This window comes from Oncorhynchus tshawytscha, linkage group LG12 (genome assembly GCF_018296145.1).
Source record: "Oncorhynchus tshawytscha isolate Ot180627B linkage group LG12, Otsh_v2.0, whole genome shotgun sequence".
Taxonomy (NCBI): Eukaryota; Metazoa; Chordata; class Actinopteri; order Salmoniformes; family Salmonidae; genus Oncorhynchus; species Oncorhynchus tshawytscha.
The window spans coordinates 21,718,108-21,740,562 of record NC_056440.1 but is presented as its reverse complement, the minus strand read 5'-3'; the positions used below and the strand labels follow the sequence as shown (position 1 = coordinate 21,740,562).

General features: G+C 40.4%; 1 protein-coding gene across 3 annotated transcripts; it reads right to left on the bottom strand.

Moving 5' to 3' along the window:
• Window positions 1-841: 841 nt before the first annotated feature.
• Window positions 842-13,928, bottom strand: LOC112262701 (T-box transcription factor TBX1). Of its 3 annotated transcripts, XM_024438399.2 has the most exons (9): window positions 13,777-13,928; window positions 11,134-11,371; window positions 9,351-9,741; window positions 5,176-5,277; window positions 4,779-4,950; window positions 4,130-4,285; window positions 2,696-2,763; window positions 2,295-2,395; window positions 842-1,962 (listed from the first exon to the last, which is right to left on the bottom strand). In XM_024438399.2, the coding sequence occupies exons 2-9, from the start codon at window positions 11,318-11,320 to the stop codon at window positions 1,577-1,579; spliced, it is 1,563 nt and encodes a 520-aa protein (XP_024294167.1). In that variant the 5' UTR covers window positions 11,321-11,371; window positions 13,777-13,928; the 3' UTR covers window positions 842-1,576. The 3 variants fall into 3 exon arrangements, with proteins under 3 accessions (XP_024294167.1, XP_024294166.1, XP_024294168.1); XM_024438398.1 differs by lacking the exon at window positions 13,777-13,928 and having other exon boundaries at window positions 11,134-11,779; XM_024438400.1 differs by lacking the exon at window positions 13,777-13,928 and having other exon boundaries at window positions 9,351-9,690; window positions 11,134-11,779.
• Window positions 13,929-22,455: the final 8,527 nt, after the last annotated feature.

The window sequence follows — 22,455 nt, the reverse complement described above, 5'->3', positions numbered from 1 at the left end:
AAACCAATTGACAAATCTGTCAGCAAAACTATTTTGTTTTATAGCCTACACATTTTTTTTAAATATTATTTTGATAATAAAAATATAAAATGTAAAAAATACTAATAGGTTGCTGAAATAACCCCACCTACAAATAGCATATACACAGGAAAAATAGTTAGATTTTGTTTCAGAAAAATAAATAAGGTTTGATTTAATAGAATGGGATGGATAGAACGTATTGATTGAGTAGCAGATGTTGTTGCTTTTGGCAGATTATTTACTAGGTTGCTCAATAGCATGCCCAGTTGTAAGGGGGAAGAAATCTGTTCATGCTATTCAGTTATTTGCCTACACACACACAATTAATGACTTTGGCCTTTCCATGTGTGTGTTTACTTTTTGAAGTATGATCCTAGACATCTGCCAAATTACTGTGCAACTGTGTGTGTGTTTAGCATGATTCCTCTATGCAACACACCATTTAATAATTCTGTAGTTCCAGGTGTGGATGCTGACATTTGAACTGTAGCATATCAGTGCACAACCTAATGTTTAGACAGGTTCCTAGTCAAATCAAATGTATTTATATAGCCCTTCGTACATCAGCTGATATCTCAAAGTGCTGTACAGAAACCCAGCCTAAAACCCCAAGCAGCAAGCAATGCAGGTGTAGAAGCACGGTGGTGCAGGGTGTCTTTAGTCCTATTTCTCACATATACACTGACTTAACACTATCAACCACTGGGTAAATGCGGCTTGAGAAAACAGAACAATGCAATCAATGAGGCAAGGTCTTTCCTGGCCCTATGATAGCACACAGGGATTTGAATGGAGAACTGGGAGAAAGATGCTTTATGAATTAAAAGTAAAGAATTTCATATTTATTTTACAGTTACAGAACAGTCATTCTGCTTCTTTATTGACTTTGAATTGTTGCAAGTCAGTGCCATGGTACAATCTTCTCAGGGCGGCATCTCAAGATGGTTAAAAAATATTTTTTTCTTCTAAAAAACAATTAGGTGTTTCAACACCTATCCAATGAGCTCAACATGCAAATGTCTGGTCTACCTATGGAAGCTTGATTGACTATATAACATATGGCTTTTCTGAAAGCAAAAATGACAAAAAGTGCATCCAACACAAAAAAAAGAATCAATTCCAGTCCGAATATAATGCATCATCCATGTTTTAAGAGAAGGCCCTGGTAAACTGTTTCTTCTGTAAGCTGGCTCACTATCTGCGCCGCTCTACCACACAGGCAAAAAGGTGCCCTCATGTAGAGCTATTGCTGTCAAAGTTCAGAGGTCAAGACAGACCCCTGCTCAGTCTCAGAGGGCCAGTCTGTACTTCCTGCCAAGATACGTTTCCCTTAAATAAATACGGTAGTTTTTGTCTCTCTGAGGGAATGGGGTATCCAGCAACCGGGTGTGCCGCACAACCTCCCAACCTTCTAACCTCCTGACGTTGCATCAGCCATGAAGACAGAGTTGTGTTGTTGTCCCTCCACTCCTGCATGTTTCCTTTTCCACAGCGCTAGCTAGTAGCCGAAGCCCAGGTGTGTGGGCCGTGGCTGCCGGCTACAGCTATACAGTCATTATCTGGGACCGTAGTCATAGTTAGCGGGGGCACTAGTTGTGGAGTACATGTTAGCTGTGGCTGGGTTCATGTGGTGGTGGTACGTGTGTCCTCTGATGCCGGGTAAGGGGTAGGGTGACGGCCGGGTCTTAGCCCCCAGGTAGTGTTCGTAGGATGTGGGGTACTTGTAGGGGTGGTGGTGCAGGGTGTCTTGGGCCAGTGGGTGGCCGTCCGGGATACGCAGGTCGTGGGGAGGGCTTGGCCGGCCACTGGTGAGGGGGACGGCGTGGAGGCCTCCTTGGACGGGGAGGGCAGGGCTGAGGACACGTGACATCAGCTGGTGGGCGGGATCAGCGTGTATCGGCGTGCCATTGGGGTCCCGGTCGTAGTCCCGCCTATTGTCCTCTAAAGTCAACAACAAACAAAAGCAGACAGTCAGAGATAGGCTGACTGTAAAGTAGGCACATTAGCCAAGCATTAGCATAACAAAGGCATTTGTATAATTGTGCAATCTACATTGTGAAAGCTACATTTACTGTAGGTGATCTCTGTTCAATATTTTATATGGATATTAACTTATGAAAGATAACATTTACTCTTATTTCAGTTATAGCATTGCTAAATTGAGATTAAATGTGTACTTTGTTCTAAAAGATAACAATTCCTGGATTCAATAACTCTCTCAGTGAAAGTAATAAACTATATCCCTCATCTGAGACAAAGGGAGGGCTACAGACCTTTCTCTGAGCCGTTCTGAAGTGGGGGAGAAGACATTGGATTCCTTGTTCTGGCAAAGGCACTCATAATTGGCAGAGAGCCTGGCCTGTGATTCCTGGGCCTAGAGCAGAGAGAATGGATTTAGTTACACTGACTGTACCTACTCTTTTAATGTGTGTCAGAAATACCAATATCTTAACTATGTAATAAGGTAGAGAAGGCAGATAACAGAGCCACAAGACATAACATGAGTAAATTACATTTACATATGTTTGTGTCACATTTGCTGTAAATAGGCTATTACATATTTCTTATTCACTGGTTCCATTCAGACAATTTGATGCACTTTTGTAAAAATGTATCCAGTTCATTGTCATTGATGAATGGAGTAAATTGAGTTTCAAAGTGTGTGTTCTCTCACCAGTCCTCTGGATCACAGTCCCTGAAGCCTTTTGCGAAAGGATTACTGGCGATTTTTAGCTGCGTTATCTACAAGGAAAAGGAGTCAAGTAAACATTCATGTCAAAGTGGAAAGTCCAATAGAACAACACATCATTACGTGACATATACACGATTGTTCCAGGCTTTTGGGTTTAGGCTATGATTAAACACGTGAACGTGTAATATTCATGAAATACATAGTAGCCTAGGCCTCCTATACTCGACACGAAAAAATAGAGTGGAACGTATCTCTGACTATGGCGAGATAGATCTACTAACTAGTGAGGCTCAAAGCATTTACCGTTACGTTGACTTAAAGAACGACACTATAGCGACCCCTTTCTCCTTTTATCGAAACGTAGTTTAAGCCAATATATTATAACCAACATGAAGGTAGGCATTTAACAACAAACAAATGGAAAACGTAGTTTTGATAATTGCCTACAGTTTAACAAGTTTTGTGACCTTGACACTGAAATGAAATGCCAGCTGAACATGTCATTTTTAATAATTGATGAGACCAATAGTTTTGCACATCCGTGAATGAAGTTATGTGGTCATGAATATCCGGAATGAGTTGATCAACAAACTTAAAGCCCCTCGGTGCGCGTTGGAGACCCGTTAGAGACCGAGAGGTCAAACAGATAACACAGAGCAGGAAAGACAGAGGAAAAAAAGAGAGTAACTGGACAGCTGTGCAGGGGCATCAGTGCACCTTTCAGGCGCAAAAATATCATGTAAACGAATTATGTTCAGCTATTTGATACAAGAAAAACATTTGTTTAAACTACACGGGATCAAAGCAAGAATCAGTTGCTCCATAAAAGGAATGATGCAACGTCAAATAGCTCTTTTTACATTTCTTAAATTTGGTTTACATTTAAAGATGGTTCGTTTAATCCTTAATGTGTTTCACATAAATTTAGATTTTTTTTTTGGGGGTTTGTATGTAGCCTAATTTTGTCATAATTTTGTGCATTATAGTCGGGTTTACTAGCAGTAGGCCTACATGGTGTTCATTTGTGCCCTGTTGGAAATATGTAATAGTCAAATCATGCACACATGAATAAAAACATCTAGGATTCGTTTGTCAATCGAATTATTTTTCATGCAAATTATTAGGCTATTACTTACTAGGCTAATTCTATGAGTTTTACTTCATTATTATAAATAGAGGCAAACAGGCTGGGTCCACGTATATCGTGCTGTTTAATGCCTTCCGCTTTATAGTTGGCCTTATTCAGTTATACTTTTTAAATAGCCCCATGGTGCAAAAACACTGCATAAAGTTCGTGAGTTTGTGAAAACACAAAAACACACTACAACAAGCATCTATTATCATGCTGTGATTTTATCATATAGGCCTAATGTGTGTTATTATATCTGCATAGCATGTAAAGTGAGATATCCTTACCCTGTGGTTCTGGTACGCTGTGACCGCCGTGAACCGTGTTTCCTCAAAAACAAAGGTCTTATAATTCTCCTCGGCATACTTCTCACTGTCTTTGCGTGGGTCCACGTAGACGACGTGGAATCTCGGCTGGTATCTGTGCATTGAGTTCAGAATGATCTGTAGCGGGAGCGGGGAAAATGTTAGGCCTAATGGAATAAAACTGACTTATAAAATTTACTCAAAAGCTCAATGGACATTTGTCGATTGCGATGTCTCTAAAAAAAATGTGTTTTCACAATCCCCTGATGGCTAATCAACGCAGGGGTTAGTTAATAAGCACAATTATCTTGAAGGTAACACATTTTACGCACTAACCATTTTACGCACGATGAAATTGATCACATTATTAAAATTATGATTAAAATTATGTAAAAATCAATCAGATCTATTCATCAGGAATGAGTAACCTGGAAAAAACTATAGGTGTAGGGAAATACATTTGAAAAAATTTATTCTGTCCGTGGAAACATTTTGGCACACAAGACAAACGAATGTGCAGGTGCTTTATAAATATAAATATTGTACTCTCTTTCAAGTCATTTGAAAGCAATGGCAAGCAGTGCAAATAAATACTTTTTTTGTAAACTAAGGTCTTCGTTAGAATACTTACATGTCCATTGTCATCCAGTAAATTGTTAGTCAATTTTAGTTTATCGAATGAGACTATCTGTTTCATCCACTGTGCGCCCTTGGCGGGAGAGTCCGGGTGGTAGTGAACTCTCCCGGGAGTAGCAGGGTCAGCTTTACCCGCCACCAGCCAGGAGGAGCTGTGAAAAGCATACCTAATACAGGAAGAAAGGAGCAACATTTTAATTGAGGTTTCATAGACCTACATTCTGTTTTTCAATTGAATTCCTTGTCTCGGGCCTATACTTTGAGTTGGATACATGCTCATTGGAACATATGCCATAGCCTATACATTCACTGCAGCGAAAGTAGACTGGCACAAAATATTTTCCAAGAAAAGTATAGATTTGTATCTTGTTCATTTGGTAAATAAAATGTACCTGTATCGTTTGTCGTCGACTGGTAGGAAATCCATTAGCAGCATGTAGTCTGCCATAGGATCCATTCCAAATATTTTCACTTGAAATGTTGGAAACATTCGCCTGACAGAAGAAAACACATGATGCGTTTACATCGGTTTTCTTTGACTTGGCTCTATCATTGTCTATGGGTTCATCTGCAAATGTTTGTCACTGGGGTTTACTTGCGTGGGATTTGGGAGATTGTGGCAAATCCCCGTCAGAAAATAAATGATATGTTGTGATATTCTTCGCGATATTATTTTAGATTACACCATTTAGCCTTTTTTCTTTTTTCAACAGTCGAAAACATTATCTCACCCGCAGCCACAACAATAATATTGTTAAAGGGTATGCATTTTGCATTAGGCCTATATGTTGTTGCTGTAGGCCTCATGTTATAACGCCTTCCAAGGAAGAAGGAGGCCCAGGATTTTCGTTTTTTGTATGAAGTGATTCAATGCATGAATAAACAATGTTAGAGTATGGTTACATTTTTGCAAATTACGCTGAGCTTTATTTAACACTGTACAGTGGTTTGCGAAAGTATTCACCCCCTTCACATTTCTCCTATTTTGTTGCCTTACAACCTGGAATTAAAATGTATTTTTGGGGGGGTTGTATCATTTGACTTACACAGCATGCCTACCACTTTGCAGATGCAACATATTATTCATTGCGACACAAACAAGAAATTAGACAAAAAAAAACAGAAAACTTGAGCATGCATAACTATTCACCCCCCAAAAGCCAATACTTTGTAGAGCCACCTTTTGCAGCAATTACAGCTGCAAGTTTCTTGGGGTATGTCTCTATAAGATAGGCACATCTAGCCACTGGGATTTTTGCCCATTCTTCAAAGAAAAACTGCTCCAGCTCCTTCAAGTTGGATGGGTTCCACTGGTGTACAGCAATCTTTAAGTCATACCACAGATTCTCAATTGGATTGAGGTCTGGGCTTTGACTAAGCCATTCCAAGACATTTAACTGTTTCCCCTTAAACCACTCAAGTGTTGCTTTAGCAGTATGCTTAAGGTCATTGTCCTGCTGGAAGGTGAACCTCCATCCCAGTCTCAAATCTCTGGAACACTGAAACAGGTTTCCCTCGAGAATTTCCCTGTATTCATCACCATGCACCATTCCTTCAATTCCGACCAGTTTCCCAGTCCCTTCCGATGAAAAACATCCCCACAGCATGATGCTATCACCACCATGCTTCACTGTGGGGATGGTATTCTCGGGGTGATGAGAGGTGTTGGGTTTGCCCCAGACACTGTGTTTTCCTTGATGGCCAAAAAGCTACATTTCTGTCTCATCTGACCAGAGAACCTTCTTCCATGTCTGGGGAGTCTCCCTCATGCCTTTTGGCAAACACCAAACCTGTTTGCTTATTTTTTTCTTTAAGCAATGGATTTTTTCTGGACACTCTTCCGTAAAGCCCCACTCTGTGGAGTGTATGGCTTAGTGGTCCTATGGACAGATACTCCAATCTCCGCTGTGGAGCTTAGCAGCTCCTTCAGGGTTATCTTTGGTGTCTTTGTTGCCTCTCTGATTATAACGCCCTTCTTGACTGATCTGTGAGTTTCGGTGGGCTGCCCTTTCTTTTATTTTTTATTTTACCTTTATTTAACTAGGCAAGTCAGTTAAGAACAAATTCTTATTTTCAATGACGGCCTAGGAACAGTGGGTTAACTGCCTGTTCAGGGGCAGAACGACAGATTTGTACCTTGTCAGCTCGGGGGTTTGAACTTGCAACCTTCCGGTTACTAGTCCAACGCTCTAACCACTAGTTGTTGTGGTGCCATATTCTTTACATTTTTTAATAATGGATTCAATGGTGCTCCATGGGATGTTTCCCAATTTTCTATAATCCAACCCTGATCTGTACCTTTCCACAACTTTGTCCCTGACCTGTTTTGAGAGCTCCTTGGTCTTGATGGTGCCGCTTGCATGGTGGTGTCCCTTGCTTGGTGGTGTTGTAGACTCTGGGGCCTTTCAGAACAGGTGTATATATAGTGAGATCATGTGACATATCATGTGATCATACTTAACTAATTATGTGACTTCTGAAGGTAATTGGTTGCACCAGATCTTATTTAGGGGCTTCATAGCAAAGGGTTTGAATACATTGAATACGCACCACTTTTCCGTTTTTTTAGTTTCACTTCACCAATTTGTCCGTTACATGAAATCCCCCCAAAATCCATTTAAATGACAGGTTGTAATGCAACAAAATAGGAAAAACGCCAAGGAGGGTGAATACTTTTGCAAGTCACTTGCATTTCTCTTCTGCCCTTTGATGAATTCTAATCACACACACACGTTGTTGCATCAAGAGACAAGTATTTTCCTTCACCCTATCTTTCATAAATTGGCCTACTCTCTCTTTCTCTCTCCCCTCATGCACACACTTGCAGACGGGGTGGGGTGTCTCATATACCTTAAAACGTTTTATTGTATGTGAAGTAATCCGCCAAACCAGTGAAAGTGATCCTAAAATCCTTGCTCAATTAACGTCAGTGTCTATTCAATGCTGCAGTTGTGGATAGGTGAAGCTAAAGTAGCTTTTAAAGTGCTCTCCCTCAGATCCTGTGTTGCTCAGTGTCTCTGGAATGACAGATGTTGTTCTGCTGTCACCCTATAACACAGAGCAGGTCAACTGAGCATTCGTAAATGCCATCTCTTATGGACCTGAAATCCTAAAATAAATATTGAATAATAAACGCAGTAATTCATAGTATGGCAAGTGGGCCTAAATTGTCCAGTAGCAATTGCCTACGACATTGCATAAATAATGCCTATGTTTATATAGCGAAATTCACGAATATGTTTTTTGACTGCTATTCATATTTATGCTATCAAATGCTATCAAATATTGTTTTATTGCTCCGTTGCCTACGAGACAGCATGTAAATATCAAGGTTATATTATGAGAGAAAGAAATAGGCATAGGCCTGTAATTTTACTAATACCTGGATTGTTTACAGTAGCAAGTTATTTTAATGCAAAACTTTCTAGCTTTTGAAAAGCGCAAAATGTTGTATTTTGATAGGGTATTAAAAGGAAAGGGGTGCATAACCGTAACAGTCGAATAAATTGCTATAACTCAAAAGTAGGATATTCGTCAAAATCTTCATGATTGATGTATTGTAACAGGCCAGGTTACTCATTCCTGTCGATTTGGAAATATTTGTCTGTTTTCGCTGCATAACATTTAGAAGTTGTTCATTTGCAGGTTTAGAAGAAGTAACTGCTAAATGCTCACTTTTGTCCATTAAACTGGTAGCATAGCTAGCATACAGAAATCGGTGGTGGTAGTCAGTCGTTTTAACTGTAATACAGTTGATTGGTGATGATGGGGTTGGCATCCATACAAGCATTACTACCTCGAGTTCCATTGACATATTTACCGCATCTATGCCATTGCCCGAAAAATGCGAATTCTGGAACGTTCTTTATAGCTCTCTATCTGTTCTAACAATCTCATGTATTGTCCCCTACATGCCTTAGCTATGGTGTTATTACTCTGTATAAGATAGGAAAGCACAAGTTTAACCTTTGTGAGGTGGGCCTTCATGTCAAGGAAAGCATGACTCACACAGGGGAAACAGAAGGGCCTTTACGCATACAATTATCCCCTAAAAACGCATGCGTAACTTGTATCAACGCCCTTTCGAATATCGTCATTGTATCCACTACTCCAAATTAAATAAAAATGCTTAATTTCAGAGAATGTTTAACATAAAAACTGCAGGCACAATATTTGATTCGGTTACAGTCTGACTAGAAATGATATTTAACACAACAGGATATTCCTTTAATAGGCCTAGTTTTTGAGGGAATATTTTATCTAAATATTACAGTAAAATGAGCTAAGAGATGTTTTCAAGAGGTGGATAAGCTTGTATATTGCTGCGTAATTTCAATTGCAACATCACACCAACATCAATCTGTACTTGAGTAAATTACACACCAACTTTAAATATCTTCTCCCAACGTATCTCATGATTTAGGCCTACTTTGCGTGTGTAAGCTCTCATGGCATACATTTGAAATAGGAAACTAAATATTTGTTCATAACATGAGCTTATATCTGGAAGCCCAATGCACCCTAACCCAGTGAAGCCTGCGTGTCTCATGGTGTAACTTCCACTCACCTTCCAGCCTTAGTAACTATCATCTCCGTTCCCAGGTGATTAAATTCATCCCATAAAGCTTTCATCTCCAACTGAACGTTAATGTTGGCCACCTTAGGGTTCTTTTTCACCAGAGACTTGCTGTTTGGTGTGGAACTGGGGGACGACGAGGAACAGTTGGAAGACCCGGTGTCGCTCTGCTGGGCCTGTGCTGGGTTCGACCCCGAGTAGTTGTAGCTGTGTTGAGCGGCCGGGCATGGCTCAAAGTGGGTGTCATGTTGGCTGTAGGGGTCCCCGGGGGACGGAGAGAGATGGTAACTCCCCGGTGCGTTGAGGCTGCTTAGGCTGCTGGTCGTGAAGGCTGCAACATCGCAAAAATGGGACAGCTGCGTCAGCCACGGACTGGATATTGCTGAAATCATTCCAAAAGCTGGATTTTACTATATGCTTTGCACACTGAAAGCAGTTGTAGTCTTGAGTTATTTTTTTTCAAAGTCAAACAGCCTTTATAGATTTTCGAATAGTTTTAAAATAGTTTCCGTTTCGTGCGTCTATTAGTATTTTCTGCGTCCATTAATCCTCGCTGTTGCATCCAATGCTGTAATAAACTACAGCCTAAATCCTAAAATGCCAGTTGCCTTTAGTGAATTCGCTCGCAACGTTTCTCGCAAAAAGTTAAATAGCGAGGGAAAAAAAACATTTCGAACTTTTATTTTGCTGCGTCCCTAATTATAATTCCCAATACTGACCAAAAATGTTTTTGTAGAACTATAACTCTGTGCATACACGTAAATGGTTTTTTCGAGGGATTGTGTTCAAAAGTATTCCAGGCGGCCTCCGCTCTGCTGCGCTACTGCGGTATGCTAGACTGCAATCCAGACTTCTCTCTTATCTCTCTACAGGGCCTCCCCTTCACGATAAAACCGGTTCTTATTTCTATTTAGATAAGGAACTGCAGGTAATGTGCCTTTCCTCGCCTTGGGACGAAACTGATTGACAGTGAAGTGCGCCCCTTTTAATGGGCTTTCCGGCACCCATTTACTTTTGGATAAGGGTATCGCCCACATCGTCCTCCTGTAACAATAGACGGGCTAGCTGGCACAGTGAAGGGACAACTTTTTTTACGAGGTAAACAAACACGTATATGCATGAACAAACAAACGCAACATTATTTTGGGGTTAATGTATCTTGAATTATTATTATATGCCAAATGGAACTGGGATAAGGGACCCAATTCCACTGTGTTGGACATAGGCCTATTGTCAACTGTTTTTACCATTAATACGCGCTGGTGACCCATGAACCCCCGCCCCTAAATTCTCATTCCTTATTTTCAAAATGTGTTCTCGTTCTCTTCTCTGATGGTAGTAGCTTGTGTAAGAACTGAAATCACTATTTCGACAAGCTTCTGCAGTTCTGTAAAGATATCATTCGCCTATGAACACAGTCTTTTTTTCCCGAAGTTATGATTAGTTTAAGTTATGAATAACTTCCTATTGTCATATGCATCATATTTTTTCGCGGAATATTCCTATAGTGTTTACTGGATGTGACTTTTCGGGAATATTTTTATATAAACTTACCTTTACATTGTAGCCTAGTCTAGCATCAACATTGTTTTATTGATAGAGTTACACTAACTCAAACATCTGGATGCTCAATTTTAGTATATTGCCGGAACAAGATCACATCTGTATGCAACAACAACATAAACAACAACAACAACAACAACATGAGATGAGCAACAAACAAACTTGAAGCAAGCAAATATTTACAAGGTTATTGTCAAGACCGCGCTCGTACCTTCCATTTCTCTGGTGACAGTGCTGTAGTGCATTTTAAACGAAGTGTAACAGTTGTGCTGGTTTTGCTTGTCCAGGCCAGTGCGGTGTTTGTCAAATCTTGCGTTTCCTGCTTGTTCCGCAGCTGAAATCAGAGAGGCTATACTGAAAGCATTTGCTTTTGGAGAGAGGGGACCGCTGTCGTCCATAGGCGAGAAATCAGGTCGAGAAATCCGTCTCTCCTCTGCTTCCTTTACGCCCTATTCCAGAAAACAGAAGGCTAGACACAATGCGCAGAAACATACGCTGCAATAGTTTTACATTTCTCCTCAAACATTCGTTGATATTCAGTGACCTTTTGGCGAAGTAGTTTAGGTAACTCCGCTGTTTTTAAGGCAAAGTATTTCCACTGAATCTTTTTGAAGATATGGTCAACATTTATAACTTTTCCATTGCACGAATTCAATTGATATGCCCAAACACGTCCACTTGATTCAAAACCTCGTTCATCCGCAGAGAGCTCTTCCCTTCTCCCCCATTCCGCGGCTGGGTGATGTCATAAGAGTTCGCTCGTCTGCCTTGAGGAGAAGCTACCGCAGAGAGAATGTCAAAAGTGAGAGCTCCACGCCTCCCTTGCAGGGCTCGAAAAAAAAGTGTGCACGCTTTGACTGGATGTTTTATTTGAATAAGATCTGGTCAATCATGTGCCAAATTTGAATACACTTTGGGGAAAAAGTATAACGTCATTGCGGATGTCCGGTTTGAAAGTGCTGCAATTATACAGTAAATTATATTACTGGGTCTTTTGGTTGTGCAATGGTAGCGCGCGTAATTTCCAAATACCTTGGGCATGGGGCCGTTGTTGTCCTGAGCTTCTTGGTCAAATGAACTAGGCATTGTTGTTGCGTCTATTCTTATGGAGTTTGGATTAATGTATTAATTTATGGTTATTTTGTTCCCATAATTTCCCAATTGTATGTATTGCCTAATTGGTGCAATGGCTGCACTACCCAATACAATATGACCTCACTTAATACCTGAATACTATTGATCTCACGATCAGACATTCGTTAGACATTTGTTTAACTCATATGGATTATAGCGTTTTATTTTTCGTAAACTAAATTATTGTCTAGCCTATTTTTTGCCTGCCAATTGTAATCTCAACGCGTACAGCTATATTCCATCGTATGATAGTTAGTTTGTGGCTGGCTGGACATATTGGGTCTTGTAGTCAGTAAACAAAGTTCAGCGCAAGTGTTGCAGAATAAAGACTGGGGCTACTGCCCTGTGAGCCTGCTATAATGCAAAGAGAGCTGCCTCGTGCGCTTTGCTAGACACTTGACCTTTATCTTGCGTTTACAGTATCTCTTATCAGTTTATCAAGCTTCATAATTAATTAATAGTAACAAAAGTTTTGTTTGGTTGAGTTACTGCGATAGCAACCGGGATTGAGTCTAATTTACACTTGGGCTATTGAATAATGCTCTGCTGCAGCGGGCTAATGGGATAATTTAGTGAGCTGCACCGCTGTTGTCTTTGCAGATTAGACCTATTTGTTTTGGATGTTTTCTTAATGCAATCAAACATAAATAAACTACTGTGGTAATCTGTTGTTTTTAAGTGTAGAATTGTACATAATTATTTGGATCATTAATATAATTTAGCCCTTATCTTTAGCCAACAGAATTAACTCATGCAATAACCTTCAAAAGGAACACATTTATTTGACCTTAGCCAGCAATCCCTGATTATCTATCTTTCTTTAATTACTACAGCAATCTACAGCAAAGGCCAAATACACTTAAGTCGTATGTTGTTATACAGTAGCATCTTAAAATGCTAAACCAAGTGTGATAGACAAATAGAACCACACCATTTCTTGATAGGGTATAAATCAAGGACATGTATTATCACTTTATTGCCATGTCGTCTATCGGCCTCAGTGTTCACTGTGCTGTTTTGATATTTCATGAAAATGCAAGACTAACATTGTTTTATTATCTTGAAGATTAAGTAATCCACCTAAAGAAATGGCCATGTATTTCGTTATTTTTTATCAGATGATGCCATTGATACCAGCTCACTTCATCATTGCCATGTCGGAAGCGTCCTTTCTTTGTAAATACTCAGGTGATAACAGACAAAATACAGAACCTGATCAAATAGGAAGACTCTTTAGGAATTCGCTTGAAGGCCTTGGCGCACATGCGGGAGGCGACAGAAAACACGTATTCAACAAGCTTTGCACGAATGAGCTATGAATTAGCAGATACATAACATTTTCTAAATAATGAGAGTAATGGTTTATACTCTCATGAAGTAATGTTTTTTTTATATATATATACAGTATGTTCATTACTTAATGAATGGACAGCCCAAACATATTATGTTTCCTATTGTGTTTCCTGACATGAGTGTTTTATCTTCACCTATAAATACAATTATACATTTTAGACTAGCCTATAGCTAGGTATACGTTCACGTTGCAAATAAGATAAAATAGCAGTAGCTCAAAGAATTGGTGGACATAGGCTATTGCCATATTGGCCATATTCGTCGTAATTTTAACGGCAATATTTCCTGATCATTTGAAGCCCATATCTTACATTTATTTAAAGCGTGGTTAGTTTGGTGGGACACTCCGCAGCGCTGGTAAAGTTACCTGTCATGACTCTCGCTGGCTCCTCACAATGTTCAGTTGCCAAACGTTCTTGGACGTTTCAGATATAAATTCCATGATTAGAGCCGACGTGATTCCTTATTCTACAACAGAGGCATATTTGTTATGCAAAGCATATTCCAAACTGAACGTTCCTAAACGTTGCGTCCTGCTGAACGCGCCCGAGGTGTGCCTGTTGCAACTTTGCATAGTTTACCGTGGTAGGTCTACCTCTGAAGTTTTTAAGGTTCTTTTGCGCGCACTGAGAATCATCCGGTCATAGTTACTAGTTTTAATGGTGCCTTTAACCTAGTTTATGCTTTGTCTCGGTTAATGTGTCTAAACATTTATTAAGCCTTTGTTTGTTTATTTGTGAATGTATTGAAAAGTGGTCATCTTAATAGATGGCCATTGTTAGTTAGTTTGCATGATTTAGACTGTTAAAATCGTGTTCTCAGCATCCATCGTCAAAAGATACAGATATACATCAACAATTGTATGTCTTAGGCTACAGGGGCTGGATAGATCAGTTAGCCTACAAATGATGGAAAACACAATGACTGTTTTTGTATTTATTTGTATCTTTTATATTTCAGTTGGGCCTATTTAAATGGACCATAACAGACAATATTTATCTGTCGTTATTCCGATCTAGTCTATAAGCGTTAATGAGGCCCACTCAAACATTAGCCCAGCAATAATGCTGTGGAGGCCTAATTTAGAGTTATTGCCTGATTTAAGGTCAATTGTGTTTATTTTACGCAGTAGCTTAATGTAATTTATTTCGTCCTGCTGTATGTTAGTTAGCCGACTCGTCGAGAAATACTCGATAGGTTATTCCCTTATTTGGATGTTGACGCATCCGAAGAGGCCTCGGTGGATCTTGTCCAAATCCGGGACATCATCTCCATCAGTGACGCAAATATTCCGTCTAGATAAGGAGCAGCCAGCGGGGACAGCAGTGCCATTGACCTCCAAATGCAGGAAACCGGGGACAAAGGAAGTGATGTTGAGCCAATGTATTTTACTCATCTCACTGTTTGTAGTTCTCTTGGTTTTTATGTTGTTTCAAGAAGGAATGCCATAGGCCTATTATTGTTCACACGTTTCATATGTAGTCAAGAGTGTAACTATTAACATTTGAAATGCAATTTTGTGATCAATGTCTGATATTCAACAGCTTTCATTGTCCTCCGTTTGCAATTGCCCCTTTCGACTTGTGCTTTTGAATATACAGTACCTTAATCCACAGATTACACGTTTTCATTCCTTCATCTTCTACTTTCTGCTCGACCAATGGCATGTTTTAAACCTAACCCATCAAGCTAGCGATATAGGTAGTGATGCCATTTTCTTATTTTTAAAGAAACGTTTTCACGTTAGTCTTATACTTCCATAAAGCAGAACACACATTCATTAAGTAGCCTAGGTTAAATGGCCCGAAAACGTCGTGCATAATTCAATGTTTTAGGGGGTAAAGCATGCATCAAGTTTACAGGCGCAATATTTGTATTTTTTTTATTTTTAAATGTAACCTTTATTTAACTAGGCAAGTCAGTTAAGAACAAATTCTTATTTACAGTGACGGCCTATCAGTGGGTTAACTGCCTTGTTCAGGGGCAGAACGCCAGATTTTTACTTTGTCATGTCGGGGTTTCGATCCAGCAAACTTTCGGTTACTGGCCCAACGCTAGAACCACTAGGCTACCTACCTGTGGCACCAGTGGACACCGGTGGTTTGTTTAACCTTTTTTTTTTTTTAATTTTATCGTGCCCAATCATGTTTTCCTAGGAATAATATGCACCTATGCACTTTTTTGGGCACGTGATATTGTGTACTTATATAGGCTTTTGAATGATTTGTGTTTTGCATATAGGGCTATATTTCTTTTGAACAGTTCGATTTGAAATATAGCGTACCCTTTTTTTAGACACTTGAAAGATTTATATTCACTGGGTTACATGTATTTATTTGATCCAGTTCTCCGAACAGATAGCCTATTTGTTGTTCATGAAGTGAATAAACCAGTGTCACACCATGGACGAAAAATCCTTTTAACATTTATTTATCTCTGGTCTTCCTACCTCATCTTTTGCTACTATACTTCTCCCATGTACCTTATGTAACATGGTCTAGTGTCCTTTTGTGTTTCTTTATAGGATAGGCTATAACTTATGTTGTCTCCAGTAATATGTGTGTTATGCGCGTTATGCGTGGCTTGCGCAATGAAATGTGTATAGCAAGCAATATTTCGTTTATCATTTCCTTTTACCCCGAGGAGGGATGTATAAGTCTCTGCAAAAAAACAACATTTGTAGTCTGCCGTTGGGTTTTACGTTATTTGTATTAGATGTTAAACAATTTACGAGTAGGCCTATAGCCTACAATATTATAATATACATTACAAGTATATTATTGTTGTTGTTTAGAAGTGATTATTATAGCCTGTCTATTCATTCTTATTGCTGTTTGTTGACTTCGTTGTGCATGTTGTTTTTCTCGCTGTCAAAAGTTTGAAGTTGCCTGTTGATATATTTGGTAAGTCTTGTGTGGTCCGCTACTCTGTGCTAAATATTCTTCTGTTGTGGTAACATGATAAATCGCAAAAACAAGAGCTCCAGCCCATGCCTCATTAAATAACTTGGGACACAGTATCTGTTTAGGCATGCGCTCTGTTATCTTTGTGTGTTATCAAACGTCTAGGTGCGAAGTGGATTTGGCTTAGACACTTCGGCATGCTTGCCTCATTACAATAATACTCTATTGCATTTTTGGCCTAACTGGTCCATGTCTGTAAAAAAATAATTTACAAAATCTCTAACACACCCACGCGTAAGCCTTTTAGTGGTTGCTTTTTAGGATCGTGTTCTATAGAAATAAATGAATTATTTCATCATTTCTGACCGTAATACAGCTTCAACGACTTTCTAACAGATATTTTCAATTTCTAGAAAACCCCCAAAGGTTCGATGTTAATTAGAACCTCAAATCAATTAACAAACGATACATTTTAGTGGTGTCCAAGGATCATAAAACAACAATTTTAACATTCATATAGCGTGACTGAAAGTGTTGGGACAGACCAGCACGCTTCATATATAAAATTCTATCCTATGTAAATATTGGTCTAAATCCTTGAATAAGACAGGGAGGAAGTCAGCTAGTTGACCGCTGACAGTTGACTTGCTGAATAGCTGCTGTCCAGTCTCTCCACGGACATTTGGAAGTAATAAACAGCCAATAGTGCACATATAACAAGTCTTATAAAATGCCATTTAGACCATTTCACTTGAAGAAATTATTGGCCGCCTCATTGATTAGCTTCCTAAGTGGCTGACTGTCTGCATTCGATTATATCCGCATGAGAGTATTTAATTTGGAGTTTTATTAACCAGCCATCAAAACATTTAATTTGATAATGTTTAAGTTTTTTCAGTGATGAATATAGGCTAATAGCCTGTATTATTACAGTTATTTGATTTTCATTTACGTTAGTTCATAACTATTTATTCAGATGTCGATTCAGATACATCACATTAATAAATAACTAGCGGTCTAAACTGAGATTATATCGAATAATTAAAAATGACATGCACAATTAATAATATATTTTGTAATGTGCCGTTTCTTTTGTGCATGTGGGGAGCTATTAATCATTTTCTATCACGATAATTATATTGATGCAACAAATGAATGTTGTCACATTGGATACCAAATTATAGTAAGCCCCATGCACCCTCTTATCAGAAAAATATTCATTTTACAAATGAACACGAATTCGATAAGGCAACATAATGAACTAAATGTATAGAATAGATAGGCTAACCCCTGAATACCTAGGATAACGTGCAGAAACAACGAGGCATAAAGAACTAGAGCAAATTGGTTTCAAGTCTTGTATCAGAATGCCGGCCCGGCCATCAGGAGTTTTTCAATCTAGGCCTACATATGGCGATGAACGTTCCAGCCTGAGACCACCCGATGACCAGCCACACAGGTGTTTGCTTCAGTGTAGACTCGTTAGGGATAATCGGGTTGAAAGGCACTTTGACTGCAGTGCACTTTAACTTGCAGTATTTTCAATTCCTTGCAAGATGCAATTTATAGCCTACTTATAATCATAACTTTTTTTCTCCATTGGGTGAAGACAATATCGCATAGGCTATTTGTGATTGGTAAGTTGTTGGACTTTTTGTGAGATTTAGATGACAATTGCATGTGACCGAATATGCGACCAAAGTTGAAGACATAAAATTAATTGCTTTTGGAAAATTTACAGTAAAACACGTTTCCTTTTTGGCTTGAAAATCTACCTTTCCTGTTCAACCCTTTTTATTTTTGGTCATCTTTGAACACGGATATGGGCATAAAAACACAATGGACACGAACACAATGGACAGATCTCTGACCATCATCCCCCAGTGTCCATACCAGGGAAAATTCCAACACTGCAAAAACCTCGATTTTCTCACGCAAACAAATCACAGCAGGATTTGGAACCAGTGATTGTTCATTTGTGGAGAGCGATGTGATTTATTATTTAGTAGCCTATATTGCTATTTACGTGGTAAGCTAATATTCATTCTAACTTTAGCAAATTGAGTTTGACTGTTCATATTTATTTTAATCACTTATATTTGTTAATAGGTTTGACCAGTAGGTTGGAAAGAGAACGAGGTGCTTTGCACATTTAGAACTGAGAATTGCCCAGAGGCCTTGATGAAAGAACCAAAGGATGCCAGCACATATTGCTAAAAACATCATATGGTGCACCTGAGAGGAAATTGAACAAAAAAATATATACGCCTTTACCTGGGAATTGACCAAACGTAAGGCCTATGTTCTTGAATGTTGGGCACAATTTGTGCAGTTCATACAGGATATGTATAAAATACACACACATTGTCATATTAAGAGCTAATAATACATTGACAGAACAACTGAAAAGCTGAATCCCTGTCCGTACTCTCTCTCTGTCTGGGCTCAAGTCTGGGTTATTGTGCAGGATGATGTGCTTGTGTAGAAACGGAGAATTTCAATCACAGCATTTCTCCTCTTTTTCAATCCCATGATATTTGGTTTGTTTTTAGAGGGTAATGTGAAATCTTCATAAAGTAATAATATGCATTCATAAACATGCATTCACCATAAACATTTGAAAATAGTACTACAAGATGAACTGTCTGGTATGATGACTGAAAGCTAATGATGTATCCTGGTATCCCGTCTTAGTGTGTTAAACCAACCTGAAGATATTAAGCTATCAAGACCCCGGGTATAAGCATCACAGTATAATTTAAAGTACACCAAGTTAGACCAAATTACTTCCTCTACCTGGCTATGTAAAAACAGTCAGTGGGAAAGCCATATTTACTCCCCCCCCTCTCTCTCTCTCTCTCTCTCTCTCTCTCTCTCTCTCCCCCCCTCTCTCTCTCCTCTCATTTTCTCTCTGTGAAGATTTGTGCCACCACTGTGTTTGTTTATTGGGAGGGAAGGTCTTCTCCACATGTCTTTACAGAGTTAACAAATATAGGCCTGACAGCTGCCAACTGTACCCTTCAACATGTCTGAGCAGCCTGGCCAGCCAGTGTTCTCATCAGTCCCTATGCACCTCACCTTAGCCCTGATTCAGCCCTGCAGCCCTACCTGCCAACACTGAGGCACAGACACTAGATTGGGGCAGAGACCGACTGAGTGGCAGCCATTAGCCCACATTGAAGATTTCAACAAATGTAATCCCCAAATCAAAGTCTCCCCTAAAACCACTACAGTCGTTCAAAGCGTGTCTGAGCACTAATGTGGAGACGTGGCAGTGCTTTTTACTGTGTCCCACTGGAATGGTGTGTTATGTCTGTGTTATTAAGTGGTTATTGCAATGAATAGTCTTGTTTGAATGAAGATACGGCTATCATGTTTGTCGATGTATGTTTGTAGATTGTCTTGTAGTTTTCATAGAAAAGGTAATACTGAGTTCAATCTTTATGAATGTTATCATGGGGTTCGTTAAGCAGATTTCGCAGACAGAGAAAGAAAGAGAGTGAGAGAGAGAGCAAAACAGTCTGGAATGTCTGAAGGAGCAGAGGGCAGATCAGATCCCTTTTCAAAATCACTTCTTCTCTTTCCCTCTTTTAGCTTTTGAAAAGTATGCTTTTCCTATCTGTGACGTCATCACCTCACCTCTCCCCGCCTCCGATTGGCCTGCCCGTAAATAGCTTGCATTCCTGGCATAAAGAACCGATGATATGGACCTGAGGCCTCAGTGATCTCCCAAATTAATGAAGGCCTTTCTTCCTCCTGACCTGAGCAGGATCTGGGTTCTTTGTATCTCTAATATGTCTTAACGGGATACTTCAGGTATCTGCTAGCATGATAGATTATGCTCTTTATAAATCTGCCACTGCCTGTTTTCTTCTTCTCAGTTAGGCCCATGAGTTTAAAAGGCTCCCCCCTCCATGATATCCCCTTCACTCAGTATTTACCCCAGTCAAATGACCCCAGTCAAATGCCATTACAGACAGGCCCGTAAACGTACCAGCTATCAGCACTGTGTGTTTTCCCCTCCTGAATTCCTCCTTAGGAGCCCCTGCAGCAGAGATTAAGAATAATGTTTTATTATTATTTTAAGTAGGAAAGTCAGTTAAGAACAAATTATTATTTACAATGACAGCCTAGGAACAGTGGGTTAACTGCCTCGTTTAGGAGCAGAACAACATATTTTTACCTTGTCAGCTCGGGGATTCAATCTAGCAACCTTTCAGTTACTGGCCCAACTCTCTAACCACTAGGCTACCGGCCACCCCTGGTGTCATGTCCAACTCAGTGCGGTTGTTAAATCCTGTACTGTTAAGTTCCTGAATGCAGCTGAGTGACGACTTCCTTATAATTCGGTCCAGTCTCTAAATGCACCTTTCAGGAGCTGGAACCCAACCATCAGCTCCTTTTTCTTTTCCTCCTCTCCACCACCCCACTGCCCCACCGCCCCACCGCCCCACTGCCCCACTACCCGGTCCCATAGGTTGTCCAGAGGAAAAGGCCTACCTTGGGGAGGGTAACACGATGACTACTGATTTTAAAGTGCCGTTTTGTTCTGTGACGGTGGGATGAGATCCCTGCGCACCCCACACAGAGCCCAGACAGTGAAACTGGGGATCAGAAGGGTAGAGATTCAGTCTCTGGAATGCTAACCCCCCTATAACACACAGGCCATCGCCTGTACTGGAAACGCATAGTGGAGGAGACAGGAAAATTAGCTACAATATGGCTTTTTGTTTAGGCATAGCCGTCTGGGAGGCGAGAGAGAGGGGAAATATTATTGCTGCTTCCTGTACTCCTCTTCCACCACACCGCTGCCTTCCCCAGATGAAGAGCAGGAAGTCACATGGGCCCTACACACAATGTGGAGAATGGGGGCCAATCCAATTCCAAAGCCCCAGGAATTCCCTTCCATAACTCTGCCCAGGGTCACCTGATAACGGACATGTTTTAATAATAATTTGGTGTGTGCTTATATTTGTCCTATTTCATACATGTACAAGTGTGTATTATTGAAATGTGTTTTTTGCATATCCCAACCCGAAACACCCTTGGAGAGTGGGGTCACAGCCAGGATCTGCCATTATCAACAGTGACCCTGGAGCAATTAGGGTTAAATGCTTTGCTCAAGGGAACAACAACAGATTCTTCACCTTGTTGGCTCCGGGATTCAAATTAGCGACCTTTTGGTTACTGGTCCAACACGCTAACCACTAGGCTACCTGCCATCCTGCAATTTCTCCCCAGCCTCTTCCCCTTCACCACTGCCTGCATTCAGAGAGTCTCCACAGCACAGTATACTGTACCTGTGCTATGGACTCAGCTCTATGGTAAAGAAGAGGGGATATTTGATGATATGTAGCCTGCTCAGATCTGTTGCTGCCTTAGACCCAGTCTCGGATGGTGATCCAGGTCACAGATCCTACTGTGTGCAGCCTGTCACTTTGCGGCTCAGGGAATCCATTGAAACCTCAGCTCGTTGGGCTCAACCAATGGGAAAGCAGCGTGGGCCGCCTGATACTGATTACAGTGATTCATCATCTCAGGCCATCCCCACCACCACATGTTGTTTTGATCTCTTTCTCGCCAGCATGGTGACAGTGAGAGATGAGAGACCATGTGGCCAGGCCCGGGCCGGTCGGCACACAGCCATGGAAACCTGCCTGCCTGCACCACCACTAGCAGCCCAGGGCTGGGCCCAAGCTCAGGGCCTATCTTATTCATTATGATTTAAAAAGTCAAACTGATCCTAGCTAAGCACTCCTACTCTTAAACATTTAGTGTATATGGGCCAGAGCTCCATACCTAGCCCAGTGCCAGGGACCCCACCTCAGAGCTCCAGTCCCAGCCTTAGCCCTATATCTCAGTGGGGTGTGGGTGTCTTAGGCCAACTGGCTAATTGCAGACCCAGTGCAGTGTAACATTAGGTGATGGGAGGATTATGGCATGTTGCCTTGTGTTCACTTGGGGGCTAAACTGACACTCTCTCACCCCTGACCGGACAGTTATAGAAACCTCTCTAGTTGGCCGGGTTCTAGGGGTCTGATCCAGATAATGGGGGGACTACGTGGCCTTGGTTGCATCCCAAATGGTACCCTATTTCCTTCATAGTGCACTACCTCTGACCTGAGTCCTATGGGCCCTTGTCA

Coding starts and splice junctions, on each gene's coding strand:
- LOC112262701 (XM_024438399.2), bottom strand. CDS start 11,320: ATGGACGACAGCGGTCCCCTCTCTCCAAAAGCAAATGCTTTCAGTATA. Junction 5,278..9,350: donor ATAGTTACTAAGGCTGGAAG/GTGAGTGGAAGT, acceptor TTCTTCTGTCAG/GCGAATGTTTCCAACATTTC. Junction 4,951..5,175: donor GTCGACGACAAACGATACAG/GTACATTTTATT, acceptor TTCCTGTATTAG/GTATGCTTTTCACAGCTCCT.